General features: G+C 41.0%; 1 protein-coding gene across 38 annotated transcripts in view; it reads right to left on the reverse strand.

The window, feature by feature from the left end:
• Positions 1–24418, reverse strand: part of ATXN7 (ataxin 7) — a 120867-nt gene that overhangs the window by 46319 nt on the left and 50130 nt on the right. For 36 of the 38 annotated variants that reach the window (XR_004960150.1, XM_036266647.1, XM_036266683.1 and 33 more), the window contains one exon: positions 6605–6709. Coding sequence is in view for 35 of the 38 variants with exons in the window: in XM_036266647.1 (XP_036122540.1) it covers positions 6605–6709 (105 nt within the window). In the remaining 3 variants the exon portion in view is untranslated. Of the gene's footprint in view, positions 1–6604; positions 6710–9436; positions 9565–24418 lie in introns of all 38 variants that reach the window. The other 2 variants (XR_004960148.1, XR_004960149.1) reach the window with 2 other exon arrangements.

Here is a 24418-nt window from a genome sequence, read left to right on the forward strand (position 1 = left end):
CTAGATATGGCATTTGCTAGAGCTAAGGCTGACTCTTCCTGGATAGCTCCCTAAATATAAGAGGAAACCAAATCCAATAGCTTGAGTTGATGTTTCCCAAAACACAGAGTAGCTATCGCTCCCCAACATTAATAACATTAAATTGCAAGTGAAAACTTACTCCCTTTCCACATTTCTTTCAATTCTTCAGATTACCTCAAACTAGCATGTGGATTTTAATAAAGAGCAAGCCTAGGGCTCAGAGCTGGCACTGGGCAAGAGTACCAAAGAATTTGATCATCTTTTCATCTTTTCACCGTATTTATTTTGACACTTAACCATTTAGGGCAAAGGCCATTACTTTTGCTGTTGATTCTAGTAAGGTTTTCTTTGTAAAATATTTATTTAAATAGAAGTGATCAGACTCAAAGAAAACTATTAAGTACAATTAAGGAAGCAAATCATAAAGACGGAATCCAATGGATTAAAACTGGGAAAAGGTGGCAGAGGCACACGTACCTCAGAGGCCTTGCTCCGGGACTCAGGACTGAGCCAAAAGGTGACCCAGTGGTCAGGCTGACTAATCTGAGGCAAAATACTTCCACGGCTGACATTTGAGCTGGGTTTCAATTAATTACAGAGATTCTAAGTTTGGCACCTGTTGGAGCTGAGTTAACACCACTCACTTATTTCACCTAGGTAAAGATCACCCCATGTCTACTTAAGACGGGGTGAGAGAGATTAAGGTATTCATAAGCAAACTCAAAGAGAAGCAGCAGAGCACAGAGCAACTGAAGCTTATCAGAATCACCTGGAAAGCTCTTTCAACCCTCCCCCCACTCCCCCAGAGGCACCAAGAGTCATCAGCTAGTCCCACCTACTCAGATCCATAGTAACTATGTAAACAGGACTAAACATTTTATGCTCTGCAGTAGCCAGTTTAGAACCAATGCATTTATCACTAACTGATCAACTGAGATTCCCAACTTACTAAACAACTTCAAAAGAAAGGTGCTTCTGGCCCTAGGAATTACACCATCTCAGCCTGCCTCCATACTAAAAGTTTAGAGACAATTAATGTGACATTTCCAGCAAATAATACAAACAGCTAAAAATCAGTTTCAGAAAACAGGGCTTCCTTTTTGTGTCATCCTTGCCAGACTCAACAAGCCTCTGAGAGGTGACCTGCATCAGCCACTAGGTCAGGCAGCAGGAACACAATCCTTGGAGGAGCTACTGAGAATGCAGAGCACCCCAGCCAGCCTGTGGGTCACATCAGCCTAGGGGCAGATTAGAATGCAGATTCCCAAGTCTTATCCTTGGAGATTCCCAGCCAGCTGGTAAATTAGAAAGGACCTTAGGAAGTGGCCTACTTAGAAAGCTCCCCTTTGGTTCAGAAGCACAGCAGGTTTGGGATCCACTGATTCAGATTATATTTTTAAATCTGCAATTAGCAGTAAGTAACATCTTACTCTTAAAAATACTGAGTAACAAAAGAGAAATATGAGGCATGCTAGGCTATTTCAAAACATTAAAACAACACCAGGAAGGCATGGTACAACTATGCAGCTTCTAAGAAAGCAAGCAATCAAGACTACGTGAAACTGGAAATGCCAAAAGGATACACCTCATTCGCCATCAGAGCTCACATGGAAATGCTCGTTAATTGTTAACTCCCAAAAAGGCAGCTTGGCTCGCAAAAAAGTACACGGCCTCTTACTACTCTGGATAATAAGCTGCTCACCAATTCAGAATATCACCACCAACATGAACTGGTTTACAAGCCTCGCTGCCATGGTGCTTCCTTCCCGGTGCTGGCAACAATAGTTTTAAAGAAACTGCCTGTTAGATTTTGTAGCAACTGCTCATTTGTTCATAAAAGTCACAGATGAATATCAGCAATACAAGAATTCAGAGAAGGCGGCCCACACATTTTCATCAAAAGATAAGAAAATAGAATCCCTCCCTTGACAGGTATGGGTTCTTCCTAGTACAGTAAAAATGGACTACCATGGCCACTGGGAAAGATTCTGAATTTGAAAACCTTTCCTTGGTGTTAAGGTTGGAAAGCAAACGAATAAGAATGAAATTTCAACAACAAAAAAGAATGGGTTCCCAAACTACTTTTTCCTGTTATAACCCATCCCCAAAGATAGAAGAGACACTGGCAGCCTTGGGAATGGGGAGCATGCCCCCCTCTTCTTTCCTCCAGGTGAGGAGTGTCACTCCCAAGCCACTCCAGGGCTACCACACGCTGCCTCCCTCCACTCATGCAGCTGTCTCCAATCCCTCACACCTATCCATCTCCAAACCTATTCATGCCATCACCTCCTTGGCTGCGCCTCACAGACAGAACTCCTTCCACATCTCCCAGTCGAATCCCACACTTGGTCATTGTCTTTCTGCCAAGGATTCTTCTCTCCCCTGCAACTTTAATATCTCCCTTCCCACTAGAGATACCAAAGTGCTCCACCCAGGGGCTTACTAGTCACATCTCCAGAGTAGCCACAGAAGGCATTTGAGTGTGTGAATCTCAAATTCACACCTTATCATTTACACATTTGAATTTAACACAATTTCTTTGTCATTCAAAAGTATCTATTAGAAAACACTGTGTATAGTTGGTACTGGTAAAGAAAATGGGTAGAAATATGATTTTAAGACATTTCCCCCTGTCCCTTCTATACACTGACATTCTGAGAGAGAGGAAGATAAAGAAAATCATCTCTAACAACTGTGTGAAATGTTTCTTGATAAGGGGACAAAGAAGTCCCCTTCTGCTTAAGAATGTCTGGAAGAGGCTGCATACCTAAACTGCAGTTTTTACACTGCCCATCTCCCCTCACTCCCAATTCACTGTGCCCCTCAATCCTGGAGAACCACTAAGTCACATCACTCTGCCACTAACAACTCTGGAACAGGTCTCCACTGACACATCAAGGCAGAGGAGTCTGATGGGCACTGAGGCTCCGAGAGAGTCCAGCCTGCCTTTGCACACAGGTCTTGTGCATGTGGGTACATCAGCTCCAGTCAAATGGAGACTCCATGCAGTACATTCCAAACAGCCTGGAATTTCCTGCTTCTGCATTTGCTTGTGTCACCCCAGTTGCCAAACCCCAAATATGGTTATTCAGGGCACAAACCAAGTGGCGGTAGGTGGCAGGGCTGTCTATCCCCACCAAGACACTGTTCAGGGCACAAACCGAGTGGCGGTAGGTGGCAGGGCTGTCTATCCCCACCAAGACACTGTTCAGGGCACAAACCGAGTGGCGGTAGGTGGCAGGGCTGTCTATCCCCACCAAGACACTGTTCAGGGCACAAACCGAGTGGCGGTAGGTGGCAGGGCTGTCTATCCCCACCAAGACACTGTTCAGGGCACAAACCGAGTGGCGGTAGGTGGCAGGGCTGTCTATCCCCACCAAGACACTGTTCAGGGCACAAACTGCAAACCGAGTGGTGGTAGGTGGCAGGGCTGTCTATCCCCATCAAGAGACTTCCCATTTTAGGGTGACAGGTGGTTTTTACAAAGTATTTTCAAATTTTCCACAACGAACAGGTATTATATTTCTAAAAAATGGTGGGAAAAATTGCACATGGGTAAAAGAATCCATTCAACTCTTCAGAATCACCCACTGTGAAGGCTTTTTTTTTTCTTTTCTGAGAAGACGACTCTGTTAGTCAACAAAAAGCAATCTGTGCTCTTCCTTATTCTTAAGACCGTGGACTGTTTTATGACTTCAGACACATATCTTCCTGTCCTGTATCCACATACAACTTTTCTCTCTCTCATTCCTATTATGAGTCAGGAACGCAGGAGGAGCTTTGGCCATGTTGTTTCATTTAACCATCACAGGGAACCTGTGAGGCTGCTACTCCCATTCCCGCATGATGACAAGGGAAGCCAAGGCTGGAAACCTTGCTCACAGCAAAGAACAAACCTATGGTTCTTGCGAGTTTAAATTTAAATCCAGTCTAGTCTGGCTTCAAAATCCTAACTTCAAAATACTTGGCAACTGACTAACTGCCTTTCCAATACTAGCCTCTGAAAGCCTTAAGCTGGAAGACAATGTCTTACTCATCTTTGTACTCACTCTGTGCCTACCCCAGGGCCTCATCCAGAAGCATAAACTCAAAGAACTTCCTTATGATTACATAAAAGCTTTATTCCTTGGGAAAAGTGGTGGGATGTTGATTATGATAGTATGACTTAAAATAACTGCTGTCCTGACAGTAAGCTCTGTAGGTTCTAACTTTAAAATGTATCTCAACATCAACAAATCATCAAACAACAAGTGTTGGCGAGGGTGTGGAGAAAAGGGGACTCTAATACACTGCTGGTGGGAATGCAGACTGGTGCAGCTGCTATGGAAAACAATATGGTGCTACCTCAAAAAATTAAAAATTGAACTTCCATTTGACCCAGTGATCCCACTGCTGGGAATATACCCTAAGAAGCCTGAAACACCAATCAGGAAGAATATATGTACCCCCATGTTCATAGCAGCACTATTTACAATAGCTAAGATCTGGAAACAGCCCAAGTGTCCACCAGTAGACGAATGGATAAAAAAGCTGTGGTACATATACACAATGGAGTACTATGCAGCGGTAAGAAAGAAAGATCTCTTATCCTTTGAGACGACATGGAGGGACCTGGAAAGTATTATCCTAAGTGAAAGAAGCCAAGCAGAAAAAGACAAATACCACATGATCTCACTTATATACGGAATATAATGAACATAACAGTCTGAGGAATACAGTAGACCCAGACACATGGAAGTAGGGCACAGACTGATATCCCTCAGAAGAGGGGATGGGGGGTGGGGGGGGTGGGAAGAGATAAACCACAGAACTTATATGCATGTATGCATGACCAATGGACATGGACAACTAAGCCGGGGACAGGGTGGAGGTGGGGTGGGGTGGGGGGTGCCAATGGGGTAAAAAGGTAAAATATCTGTAACAAAAAAATACTCACTGTGAATTCTCTAATAAAATGCTAAGTACTACGTTAAAAAAATAAATAAATAAATAAAATAAAATAAAATAGAACTTAAAAAAAAATAAAATAAATAAAATAAAATGTATCTCAAGCCCTGGCTGGTCTTGCTCAGTGGTTAGAGCATTGGCCTGAGGACTGAAGGGTTGCAGGTTCTATCCCCAGCCCCGGTCGGGGTCATGCAGGAGGCAACCAACTGATGTTTCTCTCTCTCTCTCTCTCTCTCTCTCTCTCTCTTTCTCTCTCTCTCTCTTTCCTTCCTCCCTCCTTTTCACTCTATCTAAAAATCAGTGGAAAAATATCCTCACACACACAAAAGCTATAATTAAAAAAAAAAAGTGCCTCAAAACCATGCCATCTCCCCAGCTCTACGCCCACCTAAGCCTTAGTCTACTGTCGTCTCCTGTTTCTAACTCCTCTCTGCTTCCACCCCTCTTCCACAATGTCACTGAGGCAGGCCTGTTTTACTCCCTTACACAAAACCTCCAACAGCCCACAAGGTGCTTCTTACTCTGGCCTAGAAGGCTGTGTGTGACCAGGGTCCCTGCCTATGAGGCCAGACTTCTCTAGTCTCCACTTCCTTCCACGAACCATCTCTAGGCACACTGGCCTTCTTCAGTCTGTGCACCGGCTCTTCCCTCTGTATCGAATGCTCTTATTCCAGGTGGTTGTATGGGTGGTTCCCTTTTCATCACTTAGGGCTCAGGTCACCAGGGTCACCTCCTCAGAGGCTTTGTTTAAACACTATCTACAGAAGAACCCCACTGGTATTCTGTCTCAAGTCTGCATTTGGGGGAGTGATAAAAATGAGGAAACAACCTGGAGCTATTTTTTAAATGTTTCTAGTTAGTTTGGCCCCTTTCTCCAGCTAGATTTTAAACTCCATGGAGGTAGAGATCATACTAGAAGGTGGGTATTCAAATACTTCTGAGTTTTTAGTGATCCAAACTGAGTATGAAACTATGCTTTATGATCAGAATTTTATTTTGAACATGTTAGGTGGCATTATGGCAATGCAAAAGAACCTTAATTTGGATCCTTCCATGACTCAACACCCAGATAACAGGCTTGGAGACTGAAGCTCAGGGATGGCTCAGGGGTTCATGAAACCTGAAGTCACAATGCGTCATTCTAAGTACATATGCAATTTTGATAGGGAAGATGTCATAACTTCAACTCATTCACAAATTAGAACATGACATCAAGATAGACTTAGAACTACTGAACTTGAAGTTTCAAAATCACATTTCCTTTAGAGGAAAAAAAAAAAAAAAAAAAGCCATGTCTCCATATTGGCTGTGTATTTATCATTTTACCATCCACTAAATTCCCAACCTCAGGCTCTAGAAGGAAACAAACTTTTTTCTATACTGATGCAATATTTCAAAAGAGATTTTATAAAATACATTTTCTCCCTGTCTGATTTCAATAAAAATCAGAAAATGCACACCACTTTCAATATAATACCCAACATCTGACAGGCATTAGCCCATTCAAGGAATTAGAAAGCCTACTTCCAGCAGGGAAAGGGGTATTATATCCTACCTGGGCTGTCACTGGCCTTCAGTTTAATCCTGCTTTACCTTTTACCCTCTAATAATGATTTTTAAATGATTAAGCACTTACCATAATGTGACTGAAATGCCTGCGGTTTGACAACCTGATTACAATCGTTACACACCACCAAGTAGAAATCATCGTGGGCTGGACAGAGACCAAATATTGGCATGTCTGCAACAAAGAAAAAGAGCATCACTCACTCAACCTGATTCTGATCAATAGGAAACCATCTGGGGTGGCAATACTTTCTAAAGGAGCTGCCTTAAGATAAAGTGCACCAGGACAAATGTCACTCCAGTTTAAGAGTAACTGATGTGGCACACCAGGACTATTAAGAGAGAAATCAAATCAGGCTTACAGAAACACTGTTACCAAGGGTTAAAATAAAATGCGCCCAATATCATCAGTATGAGGTAAAAAACGAACAGATCTATTGAAATGCAGACAATGAATACATTTGTACAATAAAGCAACTTTACTTTTTTTTTTTTCTCCTCACCTGAGGATATTTTTCCATTTTTTGTACAGATAGAGTGGGAGGGAGAGAGAGGAAGGGAGAGAGAGAGAGAGAAACATCGATGTGAAGGGACACATCGAGTGGCTGCCACCCGCACGACCGACCAGGGCCGGGGACAAACTGCAACCAGAGTACGCGCCCTTAGCGGGAACCGAACCCGGGTCTCTCCGGACCGCAGGCCAACGCTCTAACCGCTGAGCCAAACTGGCCAGGGCCAATAAAGCAACTTTAAATGAACTCTACCAAGAGTTATGGGGAAGAATTTGCAACCATATAAAATGCTTAACAACTCACAAAGCTGTAATGTCTAGTGGTTTTATTTAACTACGCATTCTATTCTAGCCATCTGGTCTCTGAGTTCTATGCAAAGTTAAGAAAGGAAGCAGAGGTTTCACTGAAGAGTAAAATTGCTGGTTTCATCAGGGTGCAATACAAAAAAAAAAATTACTTTTATACTTTTTTTTCAGGTCACAAATACCTCTAGTCCTTTGCTTACATACTGATGCGACTAGACTATTAAGAGAGAAATCAAATCAGGCTTACAGACGAGACAGATGGAACTTCAGTACAAACACAGCATTTAATACATTAATCTCAGTTCAGTTACTAAAATACGGTAAGATACAAGTTGGAGTTTTTACAGTAAGAAGTTTAAATTTAATTAAGACAAATGTAAAACTCAATTATCTTCATATACATAAAAAGTGAGAAACTTAATACTGGTAATATACAGGGGTGGGCAAAAGTAGGTTTACGGTTATTTGTATGGAAAATAATACAATAATTAATGAATAGTAATAACAAGAATAAACTGTTCCATGAACTCACAATTATAAGCCTACTTTTGTCAATCCCTGTATGGTTAACTAGCCATGAACAATTAATTAACAACAATCTAGGGAACAAGGCTAACACTTCAGACACAGAATCTAAATTTTTTTAATATTACAAAATTGATGTCATATTGAAAATATGATATATTAGTATTATAAAATTGATACAAGATTTAATTTCACACTTTCTCCAGCTTGAGTGATCTTGGTGGTGTTAAAGGGAAAAGAAAATGTCCTGAGGAGATGTAAAGTGATGGTAATCTCTATCATAAATTACTAATCTAATGTCTACACATGGCTATAGCTCAGATTTTCTTAAAAACCTATCACTCTGAACTGCACAGAGAGCTAGCTATGAATCTGAAATATACCAGGAACCAACATGATTCTGAGATGCAGCTGCAGCACTGAGCAGTTTCTCTGTGCTACCTTCTCATTCTATCCTCAAAACTGCATAGGTAGATACCATTATAAGTCTACTTAAAAGAGAAGGAAACTGATTCACAGAGAGGTGAAGTACTTGAAGTGCAGAGCTGGGATTCGATTCCATCCCATTGCAATGGCTTGGTTTTGGTCCCTTGAAAAGCAGAGGAATATGATTTCTAGAAATTCCTTCCAGATTCCAACTCCAATAATTTGGAATGTCAGGGCTGGCTGAACACCTTTGATGTATAAACTGATTAGATAACATAAGTCTAGTAGACTGTTGAATTCTGTGAATAAGCTTAATAATTTAATGAAAAATAAGAGCCATATAATGTGCTATTTTCCTTGAAAGCATGCCCACATTGAATTAAAAATAGAACATGTGGCAGAAGAGGAAAGGTTATATTCATGCAATGATCAACATGTAATAAGCCATTTTCCATGGCTATAGTTTCTTAACATGACATTTCACTTTTAAAAATAAAAATTCAAAGTCGTTTTACCTTAAGTTTTATATACCCCTGTGCAAAATGCCTCTGATACAGGACAAATAAGAAGGAAAATATGAATTAGAGAAGTGAATCAATATTCAGAATTTATAGCTGGAAAGTATGAAATGTCTATAAATAACACTAGTTTCATTAATGATATTAACTCAGTTTTACTAATTAAGTAGTAGAAAAAACAGCATTAAATCATGTAGTCTCAGTTTTTTGTTTTATATTTTTAAAATTGATTTTAGAGAGAGGAAGGGAGAAGGAGAGAGAGAAACATCGATGTGAGAAACACTGATGGCTGCCTCCTGCATGCTCCTTATCCTGGGGAATCTAGCCAGAAACCCAGGCATGTGCCCTAAGCAGGAATTGAACCGGCAACCTTTTGGTGCACTGGATGATACTCAACCAATGGAGCCACACCAGCCAGGGCTGTCGTCCCAGTTTAGATTTAGGCCTCTGTGAAGTGCTGGTTTGCATGGTTCCCCACAGAACTCAGTATCAAAAGATGCTGTTTAAAATATATCACTCTGCCAAATACCAGATACTTTTGGGGATTAGCACCCCCCCTCCCCCCACCGCCCTTTATAAATAAGGCAGTTTTTAAAAATAATAAACTGCACCATACCTTTCAAGTAATAGGAATTCAACTGGCTACAATGATGACTGTGTAGAAAACTGTTCTTTTTTGCTCTGATTCCACTGATCCTTTTGTTAGACTCAGACACACTAATAAAATAAGAGGGTAGGGTCATTCTGTAAGGGACCAGGAAAATATAATTCTGTAAGAAGTTCAAGTTTTGCAATAACTTAAGATCATTTGCAACTGATGATGAAAGTAATGATGATAACCACAATGGTAATGAGACAGGCTAGAAAGCCAGCACAAGTGGAATAGGAAAACTGAGACAGACAAACAGCAGTTTGCAGCCACCTAGTAAATCCTATCTTCCCTAAGCAAAGCACACTTAAGAGCAAATGGTTTGTACTTCTCCCCAACCAGAGGGTAAATAGCTTAAATCACCCTACTCAGGGAGACAGATAGCACAACTCTTATTAGTGCTATTTGCCAACCACACCCAAGGACAGACGAAGTTAAGAGAATACATTTCATTTTGGTACATCAGCATAAAGCTGATGAATATTCTATAGAGATACTCCCCTAAACACTTAGCCTTTAATACCCTCAAAAGGAAGGTCCCGTGTTCTCCCTCCCAGAAGCAGGCCTGTACCTTTCCTCCCCCCTCCCCATCTCCTTCTCCCACAGACAAGCTTCTCCTAAACTCTAGGGACCACGAGAGGCTTGCAACCAGGGTAGCAACAGATGGGCAGGGGCAGTTCATCCTTAGCAAACCCCCTGAACTTGTCCCCGAGGCTCCTTTCTCTGACACTTTAGTGAGCCAGCAGCCCAGCCCGAGCTCATTTCCCACCTAGCCCTGTCCTGATGTCCTAGGCCCTTCATTGTTTCACTGTCCCCAGCTTTAATAAACGTCTTCTAAAGTACACCTAGACTTGTGTTGTGCAAATACCCCTGTATGAGTCAAGAATCCATGCACTACAGGTCAGCCCTAGGCAGACTAACTCAGGGTCAGGTCCCTGTCCAGTAGCCGTAAAACAGTGGCATTTACCGAGAGACTATTTTTCCAGGTCCTGTGCTAACCACTTTTTATATGTTTTATCCTAGAACATAATCCTCATTTTACTGATAGACATGTGAACTTGTCTAATACCACCCAGCAAGAAAGTATAAGCAGGATGCAAATTGAGGTTTGCACAACCTGTGAGCTCAATTCTCTTTTTTTTCTTTCTTTTCTTTATGGATTTTTAGTGAGAGAGGAAGGGAGAGGGAGAGGGAGAGAGAGAAACATCGAAAAGAGAAAAAATCGAATGGCCACCTCCTGCATGCCTCCCACTGGGGATTGGGCCCACAACCTAGGCATGTACCCTGACCTCTTGGTGCATGGGTGCTCAACCACTGAACCACACTGGCAGGGCCAAGCTTAATTCTTAATTTCTGACTAGCACACCTCATTACACTAAAAAGCCTGTATGTGTGCACACATGCACACACTGAGAATCCATGTGGGAATAAATATGGTGTACTGCTATCTTGTTCATGCTACCCTATGAAATCAAGCTCCAGCTATGAAAACCTACAGCAACTTTAATTTTAGCTTTCTAAATACTTTCAGATATCCATATTTGGAAGTAGGCTAGAAGATACAAAATAATTTAAATAAAATGTCTTCAGGAAAAAAAAAAAAAAGTTCTATATTTTTTTTCTGCACTAGGACATTCCACAGGCCTTAGCAACAGAAACAGAGCATGGAATGTTGTGACAACAGAGAAAATGAAATAATTTTTGTGAGAGAAGTATGTATGTTTCTGAGTATTTTTAATTAAAAAAAATGTTTATTTATTGATTTTAGAGAGAGACACACAGAGAGAAACATGGACCTGCTGTTCTACCTCTCTATGCACCCACTGGTTGATTCCTGTATGTGTCCTGACTAGGGATCAAACCTGTAACCCCGACACATTGGGACAATGCTCCAACCAACTGAGCTACCCAACCAGCACTGTTTCTGAATATTTTTAAAGCGTAAATTCACAATCATCCCAGCTATAAATTAACATATGGACCTTACTCAAATGCAAGGAGGGAGAAAGCTTGATTTATTACTGAAAACAAAATAGAGTTGATAAAAATAAGTTCCTACTGTTAATAAAGCTGCAAATAAATAATTTAAACCATTATATACTTCAAAAGAATGAAAAGTTTTAAAATTGTACTTGACCCTATGGACTCTGAACTAATTTGAAAGAATAGATTTTATTATGTGTAAGCCCTAAATCTTTCTCAGGATTCAGGTCACCCAGACCTTCCTATTAGTAAGTGGCTCAGCACTCACATGAAAGCCATCATGTACCCGGTAGACCCTAGGCCAGCACAGGAGGAAGAACTGAGTTTGAGCACAAGGACATGTCAGCACCTGGGTGTAGAACCTCCACAATCACATGCAGAATGAAGGCCCTCTTCCTGAAATTAGACCCTGAACAGGAATGAATGTATTCAGTTACTTTGGTGCTGCTGTCTGTCCCTATGTTGAGGACTGTAGCCATCAACAAAACTTGAGTGTTGTAGTAAAACATCTCCTTTTATTTTCTTATAACTTTTTCTTAATATGTTCTTTATTGATTTCAGAAAGAGAGAAAGAGAGGAGAAGAAAGAAAAATATGGATGTGAGAGAGAAACATTAATAGGTTGCCTCCTGTATGTACCCCAAGTGGGGATTTGAACCAGAAATCTCCTAGTACACGGGTCAGTGCTCAACCAACTGAGCCACACTGGCCAGGGCAAAGCACCTCACCTTTGCAGTACCCTGGACTGCCTCCCTTCTCCCATGCTCCCAAATTTCTGCATGCCAATGACTCTCCCATTTCTCTCTCTATCCCAGACAGCTCCCAAGCTTTGTCTAGACTCATATGTCCAACTGCCTACTAAACATTGCCAACCTGGATGTCTTCTATGCATCAAGTAGTGTAAGCATGTTCCAAAGAACTTTGCTTTCCACCCTGCCCTATTCTCCATCCTCCAAAACCCTTCCCCCTTTGAGAAAATTACACTATTAATTCCCCAACTGTTCAAACTAAAAACCCAGATGTCATGTATAAATCTTATCTTCCTCATCACATCTAGGCCACTAGCAGGTTTGGTTAGCCCTACTCTAACATCTGTCTACTTGTCTTCATTACCTAGGCCACTGCTGGATAGCCCGTCACCAGCACCTTTCTAGCACTATGGAAGAAGTCTCCTGGGCGGTCTACAATCCCTTCCACACAGCTGCCAGAATGATTCTTTGAAGTCTTCCAACAAATCATGTCACTACTGTTAACATTTCTCCAATGGCTTCCCACTCCTCTTGGAATAAAATCCCAGCCCTCCTCAACCCCAAGGCTCTGCCAGATGTTTGTCCACCTTCCTTACCTCTCTGTTCCCTTATTCCTTGCTCCTCTCTCCTTGGCTAACTCACTCTGCTCAGGCACACTGACCTCTGCATTCTCTCCTTAGACCCAGGAAGCTCTTTTGCAGCTGGGCTCTGCCCTTGCTCTTCACAAAATGCCTGGTGTATTCTCACACATCAGGTCTTTGGCTCAGCTGTCATCTCTTCAAATGACTGCCCCTTTCCCCTCCCCAATTGAGTACTCTCTGTTACAGGTATTTGAAGCAGAGTGACTAACAGTATGGGCCAATCCCTATTCCTCTGAATACAACATGACCTTGGGCAAGTTCTATAACCTCTGAAATTTTTAGCCTCTTCATTTCTCAAAAGTGAAGATCAGAGTACCTAATTGACAGAGCACTGCAGAGGGCAGAAAGATTAAGAGAATTAATTCATACAAAGCCACAAAGCCCTAGGAACAGCTCACTCAATGTCACTACCACAGCCTGTGAGATAGGAGTCACGCACCCCCACTGTATCGCTCAGGAAACTAAGGCACACAGACACCGAGCTCTCACAAGCTAGTAAGTGGCGGAGTCAAGACTGGAACCCAGATCTGCTGTGCTCACAAACCCAGGTAATTCCCAACATTCTTCCCAAAGCATTGCCAGAATCTTTCTCCTCCATGCCACTCCCACTGCCAGTGCCCTGAGGTCTGGGCCTGGTGCCTTCATTACACTCCACACCCAGGACAGATCTCACAGGGCCAGAGTTTATTCTGTCTTCAGCCTCCTCCACTCTGTTGCCAAAGCCACTGACCTACAAAGCAATGTCGTCCTTCTCCCTGAAGATCTCTGCTGGCTCCAAAGTAGGGCTTGGACCCCTGACCCACTCTGCAAGCAAGACCCCTAGTACTACTCTGGCCCCTCCCATCTCTCCAGTCTAGGCCAACCTGCTCCAGTTTCAAGATTGTCTCTGCCTTCTTCCCATGGTCCCACCTATTGGCCAGAACAGTTCTGTAGTACATACAACTTTCCCCCCTTCATGCTGCAATTCCCACCATTCAACAGACCCAGCTCCAAGGCCCCATCTGCTGGGTCCTTACCCATACATTCACACTTCCAGTACAGTCCTTCACTCACGATTTATGATTTAGCACTAGTAATGTATAAGTGGACACCCCTATAGCCCTGTTTCACAGCAGACTCCTTGCCTGACCTAGCACAGGTCCTGAAAAGTTAAGCTCTTACTGTGCATTTATGAAGTAATGATGACTGGCACCTGGAACTCTTCCATAGCCTGCAGGTGCTCTTAGGATAAAAACAAAGATTTTTAAAAAATGTTTTTATTGATTTTTAGAAAGAGAGGAAGGGAGAAGAGACAGAAACATCAATGACTGAGAAACATCGACAGGCTACCTCCTGCACGTGCCCTGACAGGGAATCGAACTGGCAACCTCCCAGGGCATGGGACGATGCTCAACCCACTAAGCTACACTGGCCAGGGCAAAAAACTAATATTGTTGACCTGGCCCATGAGGCCTTGGACAGCCCAAACCTGTCTCTCATCCCAATGGTACTGTGTCTGGCCCTTCTGGCCATCCTTTTGTACAACATGCTCTATCTTGTCATAGCATCCTGGAGCTTGCTGTTCCCTCTGCCTAGAACTCACTTAATCCAGATCTTTACGTGGCTTGTTACTTTACTGCATTCAGTCTCAGCGTCACTGTCACTTCCTTGGAGACTTGGCTAGGCAGGGCCTTGCTACATGCTCTCGTGGCCCTGCCCACGTGGGAATATCCCTGTTTGTAAGTGTCCATGTAGGCTATGCGAGCCTGTATGTCCTCCCACTAGATTAAGTTCCACATGGGTCTTATTTTCCGCTCTAGTGACAGTGCCTAACAACGCCTACCTGGACAGATACAAAGGAGCAATGTTAAATATTATTTGATGGATAACAACTCAAATATTCGATTAAGTCCCTATGGTGCCATCATCAGTCTTTATAACTGTGCCTTTATGTCATTTAATGACATATAGTTCGTCTTTCACTAGAATTGGGTATGCCACTCAGTGAGACAAAAGTTCAAGGATGAGAATGGTTCCCTGAACACATGATCCCATTCAAGGAAGCAGTTTCTGGTAAAATTTTGTGTTTCAGGGTCTGATTCTCAAATATGCACACTGGAAAATCCTCTTTTGCTAGTGTGAGCAGTACAGTAATTAAGGGCAATTCTGGAGTCAGACTACTTGGATTCACATCCTCATCCTTCCTTATCACCTATGTGAACATGGTGAAATTATTTAACCTGTCTGAACTTCATTCTCATCTATAAAATACAGTTAATAGGATCTGTATTTCAGTTATTATGAGGATTAAATGAACTAATCCATGAAGAGCACTCAGTGATGAGCATGTAGTAAACACTCAATAAATGTAAGCAAAACAAACCAACAAAAAACCCCCACAAAACATACACATACTAATTTGTTTGCTGCAGTTAAACTCACAGGAGATTGATATACACTTTATGTCCTCATTTGTTGATAGTTTCTTGGAACTGTGGCAAAACAACTATAATGAAACCAACTTTACCATAGGCTAATATATAAAAGAGAGTTAAGCTCTTAGGGCATTTTATCAATGTCATAACAAAATGCCAGTGAAGGAAACCTATCTGAGTACCTGCTGTACACCAAACCGCAACTATTTTACAATGTGAGCAAAGGTGGAAGATTAAGTTATTGATCTGAGATCACTTGTACTTTTTAATAAAACTGTTAACAGCAGTAAGTTTTCCCTTACTTAAGGGAAAAGTACTGCTTTAAGTACTGCTTTAGTGTATAAGTTTTGTTATGCTGTGTTTCATTTTCATTAACTTCAAAGTACTCTTTATAGTTTCTCTTGTAATTTCTTCTTTGACTCACTGCTTATTTAGGAGAGTCTTGTTTGTAAATTTCCCAAATATCCTGTTAATTTTTAATTTTACTCCATTGTGGTTAAAGAACATACTTTGTACTTGTATAATTTCTGTCCTTTTACATTTATTGAGGCTTATTTTATTATGGCCTATCATAGGCACCTGGAGAATATTCCATGTTCATTTGAGAAGGGATGTCTATTCTGCTGTTGTTAGTTAGGTCTAGTTGTTATATAATTTTCAATTATTCTACATTCTTCTTGATCTTCTGCCTGGCTTTTGTATGTATTATTGAAGTCTCCTACATACTATTGTTGAATTGTCCATTTCTCCTTTCAGTGTGTTTTTTGCTTCATATATTTTGAAGTTCTGTTGTTAGGTTAGTGTGCATGTATCTTTATAATTGTTACTTCTTCCTGATAAGACTCATTCACGATTTAAAAATGTCCTCCTTTATCTCTAATGACAATTTTTTTCAAAAAGTCTATTTGGCCTGATATTTGTACAGACAGTTTAGCTCTCTTTTGACAACTGTTTGAATAGTGTATCTTTTCCATTAACTTTAATATGCTTCTGACTTTGAATATGATGTCTCCTGTTAACAGCATATTGTTGGATCATAATTTTCTTAATTCATTCTGCTCATTTTTGCTTGCTGCTTAGTGTTTAGTCTATTTACATTTAATGTTAATTACCGACATGGTAGAATTATGTGTGATGTTGCTTTTTTCTTTTTATGTATTTTGTTGTGGTTCCTCTATTACTGTCTCATTTTGTGTTAAACTGATATATTCTAGTATACCTTTTTAATTCACCTTTTTTTCTTTTACACTGCCCCCCCACCCAAGTTATTTTCTTAGTGGTTGTCCTGGGGAATTACAGTTAACATCTTAACTTCAGTAGTTTGAATAAAACCAATTTAATTTCAACAGTATGTAAAATTTGCTTGGACAAGGCTCCATCTCATGCTTCCCCGAAACCCTTGCATATGAGCTATATTTGGTGTTTCTCTGTTTTATACTTTTTTGTTGAATAAATGACAACATAAATAATATAATGTGCCAACTCTGGAAATCAGATCTAACTATGCTTTTTGTTTATTTAGTTATTTACTTGGTAAGTATATAAAGTTTGTGTTCTTTGTTGTGCTTGGTTAAGTCAGGTCTCCGCTTGGTTAGCTAATTATTGCACATGGATTTTCTTCAATATCTTAAACCAGTAAGTCTCCCAGCCTGTGCTGAGGTGCTCTGCGTTTATGCTGAGGTATGCGTCCAATGTTCTAGCAAGCAGTTTACAACTCTTCTTCAGTCTTCACTTCCTGTATGCAGAGGTGAGCAGTTAAGGGCTTTTTCCAGGTCATTCCTGGGCATGTGCACAGCTTTTCCAGATTCTTAGGAATACCTTGGAACTCTTTAAAACCTCCACTTGAAACCTTATTCCTCGGTGTTTCCTGCTTAATTTTTTGGTTAGCCTCCTGTCAGCCCAACGTTATCACCACCTCTGACAACTTCCATGTTTAATTGCAGCTAATCTTTTCCCCCCCACAAACTTAGGGATAGAGAACAGAGTGAGCTCTGAGCCAGCCCAAATAGAGATAAATTTTGAAAATTGGCGCTTTTTAGGGAACTTCCAGACAATTTAAACAGTGACAATCATCTGGGAGAAGGGCTTTGGGGGGAGCTCCAAACCTATTGTCCCCTTTGGTGGCTTCTAGGTTGTTGTTCTTTTGCAGCTACCACAGTTGTAAGGCTGTTGGTTGGTTGGTTGGTTGGTTATTTATTTATTTATTTATTTATTTATTTATTTATTTATTTATATCCTTAACTGAGAATATTTTTCCATTTACTTTTAGATACAGAGGGAGGGAAGGAGGGAAAAAGAGAGGAGAGGGGAAGAGGAAGGGGGGGGGGGGAGACATCAATTGGTTGCCCTGTATGACATCCACTGGGGCGAGGATTGAACCTGCAACCCAGGCATATGCCCTTGACCAGGATTTGAACCTGAGACTCCTTGGTCTGAGGGCCAATGCTCTAACCGCTGAGCCAAACCAGCCAGGGCTGGCTGTTGATTTTTCAAAGTAACTGTGGGGCTGGGAGGAGGAGGGGCGGTTGAAATAGGGACAACAAAACACCACAGAGTTTGCAGTATTTACAGAGATTCAGCCATTTTTCTTGTATAAATGCTAAACAGATCCTGCAAGCCTTTAATTTTCAGAAGTCTGAAAAAGTTAATTTTGACAATCCCTGCCAGTGTTCTCATTACTTTTATAGAGAAGATTTTTGGAGGTCCTTACTCTGTCATTTGGAAATGCTACTGGAAGTATTTTAATAGAGAATAATATCAGATAGTTTATTATTATTTTCCAAACTGCTCAGACTGCAGTGCAGAGAAGGGAGATTGGTGGTTCAAAAGCAGAAGTGACAAGGCCAGTCATTGCTGTTTGCCACTGTACAGGTGACAGACATGGGGTAGCTTGGACTTGGAGATGGCCGTGAGATGGCAGAGAAAAAATCCAGAGATATTCAGAAGGAACTGTTGACGTAACTTGGTAATAGCCTGGATCCAAGAGTGGCGCAGAGAATGGTGCTGAGTTTCCTGTCCTGTAGAACAGAATGGAGTGGCGGCACCAGTCTCTGACAAGGAATCCTGGAAGAATGCCAGGCCTGAGAATAAGGAACATACACGGGGACATTTGAAATTTGGTGCCTCCGAGATTTCCAAGAAGATACCGAGGAAGCCATCACCTTGAAGACTCTTCCCTAATTTTAAAGAAATGCTTTATAAATTAAGTCCTAAAACATTATTTCTCCCATATGAAAAACAAAACAAAGCAAAAAAAAAAAAAAAAAAAAAGGCAAGGCATATATACTGTCAATAATTCAACCCAGGAATTAAAAATACAGTTCCAAGAATAATGAAAACCATGCATAAATATCTGAAACTACTCATTGCTTACACTCAAGTGAATTAAAGCTTTCCCCAAAGGCAGCTTTAAGAAGAGTTACAATAAAAATAAAGATAAATCTTTCCTGTGTCTAAAAAGATTCTGTTGCATTCATACACATGTCAATAATGTTCTCACTGATGTCTGTGAAAACAACTCAAATCAATCAGGTTCGTTCATGCCTCTGCTCATTCCATAAATACTCAAGTGCCTTTGGGTTGGCAGTACTTAGACCTAGGAGACAGGTAAGAAGAAGAGGTCGGGGTAGGTCCCTGAAGAGTGAATTGTTTATTTTTTTGGGGGGGAGGGTCTTATTACCAACTTCTCTGAATTTGTGCCTTTTTAGTTCTGTAATCATTTCTGTTAGGCATGAAGCTCACTTGTACAGCTGCTTTTTTTGGTTGGGTTTGGGGAGGGATAGATTTATAAGGAAACACTAACAGAGGAAAAGAGGACTGTTGGTTGTTGGCTAATTAATTCTACTCTTAATCTTTCTTAATGTTACAGAGGCCTTTTCCGTTTAAACAGATTAGGTACAGTTTATTACCACTGGGAAACATTAAAGTATTTCAAGTTTGTTTTGACTGTTAGCTCATTTGCTCATTTCTGTTTCAATAACTTGAAGACCTAATGGGCAATACTTTCACAAGAAAGTTTTACACATTCTCTTATCTCAGTTTTACTTTTTCAGACTGTGCAGTTTCATTCCTTGTCCTTCTAGGGGAAATGGGTCAACATACCTGCACAAGGTACTCAAAGCTCACTTACCACAACCATATGCCAACAGATGTGGCTGGCAGACAAGGCACCCTGTGTGTCAAGCTCAGAGCGATGATGCCTCAAGTTAAACACCCATTTCTCCCCAGTTGTTAGTTTTTTTAGTGCTTCTAAAGTAAAAAGTCAGCCCTGGCTGGTTTGGCTCAGTGGTTAGAGCGTCCGCCCATGGACAGGAGAGTCCTGGGTTCGGTTCCTGCTAAGGGCATGTTCCTCGGCTGCAGTTTGTCCCCGGCCCTGGTTGGGGTCGTGTGGGTGGCAGCCACTCAATGTGTCTCTCTCACATTGATGTCTCTTTCACATTGATGTCTTTCTCTCTCTTCCTCCCTCTCTCCTTCCCGCTCTATCTGAAGATAAATGCAAAAGTGTCCTCGGGTGAGGATTAAAAAAATAAAAAAATAAAATAAAGTAAGAGGTCAGGCAAATCTAAAATACAATTAAATAACAACAGCCACCTTGTCAAACATTTATTGAGAACTTACTAGATCAATGTGCTAAGTACTTTGCATGATTTATGCTATGTAATCCTTACAACAACCCTGTGGTATAGGTACTATTATTAGCCCAAGTTGACAAATGAGGAAAAGGATGTGGAAAGATTAAGTGACTGGCCCAAGATCACAGAGATAGCAAGAGGTGGGGCTGGGGTTAAAGGTTAAATCTAGCTGACTCCAGATCCTAGTCCTTAACCAGCATGCAATGGCATGCCACTGGTCACAGAGCTTCATTCCTTTTTCAAGTAAGTACTGACTAAGGATCCTACGAGTGTCTCCTCTGTGGAAGAGTAAACAAGAAACACCAAGATTCCTGAAGGAATTGAAACAGCTTCTTACATTATGAAAATTATTTATTTTAAGACTCCTGTCTGGGCAAAACTATTCACATACGTTACTTTATACATAACACTACTTAAAATTCACGACAGGCCTAATAAATCCCTATTACCCAAATTTGGGTGTATAAAAATTTACATTGGAAATTATTTTAGTGGGTGGGAGTAGAATCTAAATATGCTCAATAGAGGCACAAAGCATTCAAATGTATTTTTAAAAGACTAACATGACAATGCACACTTTCTCCCCCACAATCAACATATCAGGAATCACTTAAGATCAGAGGGAAAAATAACTTTATGTGCTAATAAATGGAAACTAACAGAAACTATACTCCCCCCCAACTAAGCCTTTGGTCTATTTTATTTTAGTTTACATATTTCTGTCTGTCCTCATTACAGAAAACAACTGACACACTGCCTTATTTACGTCTATGCTTATCAGTAATGACATGGCCATATCTCTGCAAACAGTTGGTTAATTAATTTGTGCCCCTATCTCCTGGCATTCTGCCTATCCAACTGAACAGCAAAAATAATTACACTAGACTAAAGCGGGAACATTTCCACTCTTCTTGAGATTTCTTATCCTGGGGCCTGTTGCCTTTCTTTAAATGGGTTTCGGTTGTAGAACACTTGCAAATCAGATTATGGTCATTAGAAGATGATAGTTTCCATTCTTTACTATAGCATGAATATTCAATCAGGAAGGAAAGGGACAGACTAGAAAAGTGACCAACCCAAAGGCACAATGAATCTTGGATGAGGAAAAATCCATCTTAATACCAGGATAGACCTTCATCTCTTTCAGTAAGTTAGATCTGAGGTTAATCTATCAACAAATATTTACCTAGAAGCTATCACAGGCAGTCTCTTACTTTCCAACACAAAACCGTATGTGAGAAAATCAAACAGGAGATTACTGGGATCCTGTACTCAGCACCACAAATCACAAAATTTCTAATTAGACAACACATTTGAAACACAATCTCTGGGGATCTATTTCTAGTGCTTCAAAGGTAAACACAACAGCCTATTGATCAGTTTAAGCCCACCTAATACACAACTGATTCGGTAGCTTTCTGCATCTTGATGATTTTCATCTGTCTAGATTCCAACAGTGGAGTTCCAGTGTAAAAGGACGGGGTTGGTTAGTTTCTAATGTCAGCTGAAATCATCCTTGAAAATTTCTCAGACACTACATGGAACCCAACCATTAAGTCCTACAGCCAGCTGTATCACTGATGTTAGAACAGATGGCTGTTTCTACATGATGAAATACTTGGCGTGTGTTTAGGGGCCTTATTGTATGAAAAAAAATCCATGTAATTATAAATACCAGAATCACAGGACAATGAGATGCTTATACTTTGAGATACTTGAGGGAACTAACACCAAATAAAGGAAAAGGAACCAATATTTCCTAATTATTTATGTGCTGGTTATGTTCAAAACACTCTTTCAGGATAAAGATATAGCAGTAAGCAAAATCCTGTCCTCATGGAACTTACTTAGACCAGGGATGGGGGACATTTGGCCTGTGGGCCCTATAAGGCCCTTGAAATCAGTATCAGCCCTGGCCTGTTTGGCTCAGCGGTTGGAGCGTTGGCCTGCGGACCAGAGAGTCCAGGGTTCAGTTCCCGCTAGGGGCATGTACCAAAAAAAAAAAAGAAATCAATATCAGCTCATATCACATCTCTCACCAAATTAGCAATTAGCGTGACCAAATATAGCAGGCTAGTTTTTAAGTTGAAACTTTTGTATGGCCATCGAATGATGTTATAAATATCCAAATGGCTGTTGGCAGAAAAAAGGTTTCCCACCTGTGATTCACACCTCCCATTTTAAGAACATTTCAAGGCAATATTATACATTAAATAACTGGTAAAATTAGTCACACTATTTTTTTCTCTTTTGTGCCATCACAACATTTACATAAGTTAACAAGCACTTATCAGATAACCCTCCTATTAAAATTTGAGACATGTTCTTATCAGCTGTGTCAGAAAACTAGTTTGTACTGTATACATCTTTATAGTGAGCAAAATACAGTAAAACAGTCAATTAACCACTGAAACCCTGCTGATAGAGCAAAACAAGGACTACTGAACAAAACACTGCTGGTACTGACATCACGTGAGAGACTGCACTGTCTTCATCCTGAGCCATATGAAGGTCCTAATCCATGGGAAAGGCAGTTGAAGGGTATGACAACAGAACACTGGAAAGTGCAGGCTGTTCAAATTTCTGAGATGGTATGTTTGCGGAATCGAGCTTCTGATCCATTTGCAAAGCCCAAACATTCACAGAAATACGACATTCCTTAATTTCAAAGCTGCCATCAAGTGTGTGTCAGTATCAGCCTCTGGGGAAGCATAAAATAATGTACCCTTCAACTTTACAATCCATTCTGAAATAAGAGAAAAACAGGCATCCTGGAATCAAAGACGTCATCACTGCTCTGGCAGTTCACAGGATAGGTGCGGCTGTGCCACAGCGGTGAGAGTCCAGATGGAGTGGGGCTGCTCTTCTTGGTAGCCACACTGAAAAATTTAGTTACTGCAGCACCCTAAGAATCTTAATAAGAGATGGAGCTAGCACTCTTCCAACAGGATAGCACCAGCACCACCAATATTCATCCATTCAAACGTTAATCAAGTGCCTCCTATGTAAATACTAAAGGACATTCCTATATGCCAAGCACTGAGTGAAGGGCTTTACATACATAATTGAGTGGTTCTCAACTCTGGGGGCAATTTTGCACACACACTCTCCACCACCATCCCCAACACTGACCATGTTTAGAATTTTTTTTTTTTGGTTGTAACAGCTGGAGGAGCTGGTGCTGACTGGCATCCAGTGATAGAGGCCAGAGGTTTGCTAAATATCCTACAACACAGGAGTTTCCCCCACAATAAGGCATTATCTGGCCCCAAATGTCAGTAACACAGGTTGAGAAACCTTGCCTTAATTAAAGCACCCACTAAATGGCCCTATGGGGGAAACACTATACTAAGACATGCCCACTTGTGAGGAAACTGAGGCTAGGGAGTGTTAAGTAACTTGCCCAAGGTCGGCAGGGAAGTGAGGGAGCAGGGATTATAACCCAGGAAACCTGATGTTGCCCTGCTCTTGTAAAACTCTGGGTGATTCCAGGGACCCAGACAGAAAGTACTTAAAAACAGAGTCACCAACACATAGCACTCACTCTCATCTCACCCCTCTTCCTGCAGTCAAAGGGATTCCCTTTCTGCCTCTTAACACAGGGGTCTCCTTTGCAGTGCCTCTCCACCCACCTTGATTTCTGGAGAGGGGTGTAGAAGTTGTATGACTGTCTGATTTCTGATTTCTCTATCCATTGTTCAAAGAGTGGTTTTCATAAGTACAAACAAAAACACCCCAGCCCCCAAGAATGCAGAGAACCAGGCAATTCTTTCTCTGAGAACTCTCTTCCCAGAAGAGGTGAAACTCCGTCCCACAGTGTGCCAGAGGCCAGGCTCAATTATTGCTTCCAAGCGGACAGCAATGAAGAGGCTGTGGGAGGTGGAGAGGCTGCTAGCTGGTAGGCAGGTATGAAAGGACAGGACACAAGATGTGGTTTCAAACTTTCCCAGATCCTGGAGAAATTAGTTTAAGCCTCTCAGTACCAATATAAGGCTGGCCATTAGCTGCAAAGGCAATTAATAATTCTGAAAATAAGAATGGACACCAATAGCTTTTCTAGTGCAAAACTGTTGAATCATTCAACCATCCAACTTCCAATTACTTTTTTTTTTAAAACTGAGGGTTACATCTTAAAATAAATACTAAAACAACAACAACAACAACAAAATCAACTAGTATCTCCTTCCAATACATACCTGTGAGGCATTAAGTTCATTATCCCTTCAGCAGGAACCATTACTCCTCTCCAGAAAGGGTAGCTAACAAATTACTTTGCACAGGTTTATTTCAATACCCAATAAAAAATATCATTTTATCAAGACGGAGATCAAGGAAAGATGACCACAATCACAGGGAAATTATATTTCCTCTTTTTTTGTAAAAGAAAAGTAGCTGAAACTACAGAAACTTAACATTCTGTTCCTTGTTCGACCCCAGATCCTGTTATGAGATGTACAGTTCACTCACTGTGGGCTTGTTCCAGGACAGCAGAGAACAGCTTCTGCATTTGTTTGAGACTGTGGAAGGCAGGG

This window comes from Molossus molossus, unplaced genomic scaffold (assembly GCF_014108415.1).
Source record: "Molossus molossus isolate mMolMol1 unplaced genomic scaffold, mMolMol1.p scaffold_m16_p_18, whole genome shotgun sequence".
NCBI lineage: Eukaryota > Metazoa > Chordata > Mammalia > Chiroptera > Molossidae > Molossus > Molossus molossus.